Raw genomic sequence first — 5,000 nt, forward strand, 5'->3', positions numbered from 1 at the left:
TGTCTCTCTCTCTGAGTGTGTGTGTGTGTGTGTCTCTCTCTCTGAGTGTGTGTGTGTGTGTGGCTGAGCTCTCACCCCGCCGCTGGTCTCTATACTGATGTCCTCCTTCTGCTGCCAGCTGGTCGTCTTACAGCGCTCTACCAACAGGAAGTCAGGAGCCTGCACAGGAAGGAAGACAACAGCACTGATTTACCTGTGTGTGTGGTCCTGATGGGGGCGCTGTGGTCAGATGTGTGTGTGTGTGATGTCAGTGGAGGGATAAGAATATCTGTAAGCAGTTTCAGAGGCCCGGTGTGCTCCACATGCTCATCAACAGACACCAGCAGCTCCAGAGAAAGCAAGACACACACTTGACACACACCAAAACATACAGAAATAATGTGTCTGCACCACTGCTGAACAGCTACACTGTGTTTACTAGAAATGTGTGGTTAACCTTTGTTTTTAAAGTTGCAATGACACTGAAGTAGTGTATGTTGCCATGCATCCGAGTGCAACAGATTATCAAAAAAAGATTAATAATTAAAGATTAACATAATTTTGTGGTTTTGTGGTCCAGGGTCACATATTTGCATGGCTGAATTGTGCACTATAAGATCTATAATATGCATTTAGAAAATAAGGTGAATTTCCATTTCAACTTTAATGGCTGACACAGGTACAATATTAAATTTATGTTCATTCATAAAAAATATCTTAGCACTATTTTTAGATTTTGGAACTGACACAAGAGTTAACTAGTACTGGTAATCAGTCTAATGTGGATTCTCTCTAAAGCTTGAGTGATATATTGGTCTATTGTTACTTCAAACTAAAGTAATAAATCCTGAGGTGCTGGATGATGATGGGATGCACTGAAAACTCTCCTGTTTTCATCAGCTCAATGTGTCCACATTGTGTGTGCGGTCTGAGGCGCGCCTCCCTCTCAGATGTTTGTGATTCCAGAGAAGGATCAGATACTCACATAGATCTGATGTCAGGCCCTAAAAATACCCATAAACCCCCAAACATCCCGACTGCCCACAGCACTCCCTCAGGTTAACATTCACATGACATCAGCTCGTGTTTATTCACCGGTGAGAGACGTCTGCTAAATTAAGAGTGGAATGACCTCCCGTTCAGACTCGCTCTGATCCGACCCTTTAGGACTCATTTCTACACCCAGGCTTTTGATGAAGTCTTATTTATTTTGTTTGTTTTACAGTGTTTTTCAGCTGTTTACACACTAAATCTTTCCTCGTCACACAGTTTCTGAAAGCTGTCACTCAAACAGCAGAAGCACACACCAAATCTGCAAAACCAGACACTAATTCTCAGCCTTTGACTCAGTTTTCAGTTTCAGAAAACACACTTTGCAAAACACAACACACAATTCTCTATGTAACACACAAATCTAACAGGAAGTATCTTGATTTCCTTTTTTAAACACAACCAATCAAAATGCCTCACTAATTCATCACTAACTCCTAACATGTGCTTCACTGAACACCAACCAATCTATAAACACACATCTACTCAACTACACAAGCTTGATGTGTTTCTTTTCTTTCGTTCTGTGTAATACTGTATTCACAAACACAAATGCTTACAGTAAAAAAAGTTTACTTTCAATCTTGTTTTTACCGTGAATTTCTCTGCCACTCATTTTCAATCTTGTACAGAAATATACACAGGAGCTCATGAAAGAAGAGCTTTAGGTTTTGAATAACTGTGTGTATATGATATATCCAGAAATATAATTCTGTCAGGACCACTATCGTCAATATAACTTACGATTAGCATACATTTTAGGTTGGGGGAATGGTTCTGTCTGGGCAAACACTCACAGAGTCTTTGGGACAGTGTTCAGAGTGTCCCCCCCCCCCTTAGACTTTGTGTAGTCCTTATAATCATCTGAACACAAGTGTGTGTGTGTATGTGTGTGTGTGTGTGTGTGTGTGTGTGTGTGTATCTCACCATGTTGGACGTTGTGTCTCGGTGGAGATTGTGACTGTGAACGCTGCCGATCTCTGTTTGAGAACTGGACTGAGACATGCCCTCAAAAAACGGCCTGAAACACACACACACACACGCCTTATGTCCAGCTACTGACATTTAACCACACAGCTTTGAACAAATAACAACGCAAAGGAAGCAGATCAAACTCAGACCATCAGATGACAGGACTCTCATACTTGAGTTTGGGTTTTGGGGTGCTCAGGACGCTCTCGTTGTCCTCCAGCTCCGGCCCGCTGTCGCTCTGATTATACACCTCCAGACTGTCATACAGCAGATCCAGATCCTCCTCCACCTCCTGCGTTTGATCCACCGGGTCTGAGTCCAGAACCTGAGACATCAGATAGACAGAAAACAACCAGACAGTAGCCACGTTTACATGCATGAAATAACCTGTTAGTAATCAGACTGACGGCTCAATCAGACTGAAATATATATATAATATAAATTAGATTCAAATATACCTTTTGTACATATGCAGAGCTGAGATGCATATCTTTACATACATTTTATATTTTATGAATGTGCATATGTTTATTTATGTCTCAGGTCTTACAAAGACGTGATCTCCTCTGTCATGCACACTGCGCACATTTGTGATGATAAAAGAAGAGCACAATTGCACAAGTGTTCGACTAAATCAAGCAGAAATCAGACCCTGGAACAATCACACTCAGATTGACGAGCACAGCAAACATGTCCAGTGTGAAACCTGCTGGAAGAGCTCACCTCATCTGTGACTTTGAATCTCTTCAGTAAGGCCACAAACTTCTGCTTGAAGTTGGGTTGCTGTGAACATCAGACGAGACTGTTATCAGAATCAGTGTTACAAATAAACATGAATAAACTTCCTCTGCTGTACTACTGTCACACAGACAGACAGATAGTAAGACAGACAGTAAGACAGACAGACGACACACAGACAGACGACACACAGACAGACAGACAGACATACAGACAGACAGACGACACACAGACAGACGACACACAGACAGACAGACAGACAGACAGACAGACGACACACAGACAGACAGACAGACAGACGACACAGACAGACAGACAGACAGACGACACACAGACAGACGACACACAGACAGACAGACGACACAGACAGACAGACAGACGACACACAGACAGACAGACAGACAGACGACACACAGACAGACAGACAGACAGACGACACACAGACAGACAGACGACACACAGACAGACGACACACAGACAGACAGACAGACAGACAGACGACACACAGACAGACAGACGACACACAGACAGACGACACACAGACAGACAGACAAGACACAGAGTCACACACAGACAGACAGAAAGACAGCGCTCCTCACTCGTGTTATTGAGACCGATCGGATCATTTTCCGTCTGGGTTTTTTTGGCTTTCGTATGTCATCATCTTCATCATACAAATCCTACGACACCGGAGTTAGAAATCATAATCAGAAAAAGATGTATTGATGAGCATGATTACACACAGCAGATCTGAATTGGTCTACGTGTATTTATGTATAAAATAATCCATCAGATACAATTAAGCAAGGGAATGTGAATGAGAAAGGGGCAGGATGTGTTAAATAAATGCAAATAGGTACCGCTTATATTTTGTTTTATTTTATGAATTTTATGAGTCTTCACTGCATTCACATTTCCACAACAAGATCACCAGCGCTCCAGCCATGCGTAATCTCTTCAGAACATTTAATTCTCTCCTCTGTCCCCCTCCTCCACCTCCCACCACTTTGATAACCGCTGATGACTTTGCCTCTTTCTTCACAGACAAAACTAGAACAATCAGCAACCAGTTCTCAACTCCACAGGACCTCCAATCAACCACATCCACCGCTCTCACTCCATCTTCTCCTTCTGTCCCCTCACCGAGGCAGAAGTATCCAAACTTCTCCTCTCCAGCCATCCTACAACATGTCCTCTCGACCCGATCCCCTCACATCTTCTCCAAACAATCTCTCCCACACTCTTACCGGCACTCACACACATTATCAACACATCTCTCCTCACAGGCATCTTCCCCACAGCATTCAAGCAGGCTCAGGTAACCCCACTGATCAAAAAAACCTACATTAAACACTTCTCGGTCCCACTTTATATTAGGTGGCCTTAACTACTACTTACTTTCATTTAAATTGATAATTTGATACAATGTACTTATTGTGCACATACATGTATTTACATTGTACTTATATTTTTAAAAATACCTATATGTAGTTACATCTGTAATTAATTTCTGTAATTACATTTATAATTACACTGTTGACCCACCCCTTACACCTTAACCCACCCTTAAACCTACCCATACCTTCAAACCTGTCCCTAACCTTACCCATATCCCACCTCAATAGCAGCAAAAGTGTTTTGTACTATACAATATGAACAAAATAAGTACATGTACTTACATCAAAAGTAAGTACATAGTAGTTAAGGCCACCTAATATAAAGTGTGACCCACTTCTCTTTTAGAAAACTACAGACCTGTCTCTCTCCTTCCATTCGTAGGGAAAACACTCGAACGAGTTGTCTTCAACCAGCTCTCACTGTTTCTTTCACAGTACAACAAGCTGGATGCTAAACAGTCAGGTTTCAGGAGTGGCCATTCAACAGAGACTGCGCTACTCTCAGTCACTGAAGCCCTGCGAACTGCAAAGGCCGATCCCAAATCGTCAGTCCTCATTCTGCTGGATCTATCTGCTGCTTTTGACACTGTCAATCATCAGATTCTCCTGTCTACCCTCTCATCACTGGGCATCACTGGGATTCCACTTCGCTGGTTTGAATCCTATCTCACCGGTAGATCCTTCAGGGTGGCCTGGGGAGGGGAGGTATCCAAACCACATCAACTGGTCACTGGAGTTCCTCAGGGATCGGTTCTTGGACCCCTCCTCTTCTCCACATACACTACATCGCTGGGTCCCATCATACATGCACATGGCTTCTCCTATCACTGCTACGCCGATGACACACAGCTCTAGCTCTCTTTT

General features: G+C 42.9%; 1 protein-coding gene across 2 annotated transcripts in view; it reads right to left on the reverse strand.

Annotated features, from left to right (window-relative positions):
* The window catches only part of LOC306884486 (phosphofurin acidic cluster sorting protein 1-like), a 45,090-nt gene that overhangs the window by 20,606 nt on the left and 19,484 nt on the right, over window positions 1-5,000 (reverse strand). For both annotated transcript variants that reach the window (XM_079440382.1, XM_079440381.1), the window contains 5 exons: window positions 3,339-3,419; window positions 2,725-2,784; window positions 2,175-2,326; window positions 1,957-2,050; window positions 76-159 (listed from right to left, as the gene is read on the reverse strand). In XM_079440382.1, the coding sequence (XP_079296508.1) occupies window positions 76-159; window positions 1,957-2,050; window positions 2,175-2,326; window positions 2,725-2,784; window positions 3,339-3,419 (471 nt within the window). The remainder of the gene's footprint in view (window positions 1-75; window positions 160-1,956; window positions 2,051-2,174; window positions 2,327-2,724; window positions 2,785-3,338; window positions 3,420-5,000) is intronic.

This window comes from Barbus barbus (assembly GCF_936440315.1).
Source record: "Barbus barbus genome assembly, chromosome: 18".
Taxonomy (NCBI): Eukaryota; Metazoa; Chordata; class Actinopteri; order Cypriniformes; family Cyprinidae; genus Barbus; species Barbus barbus.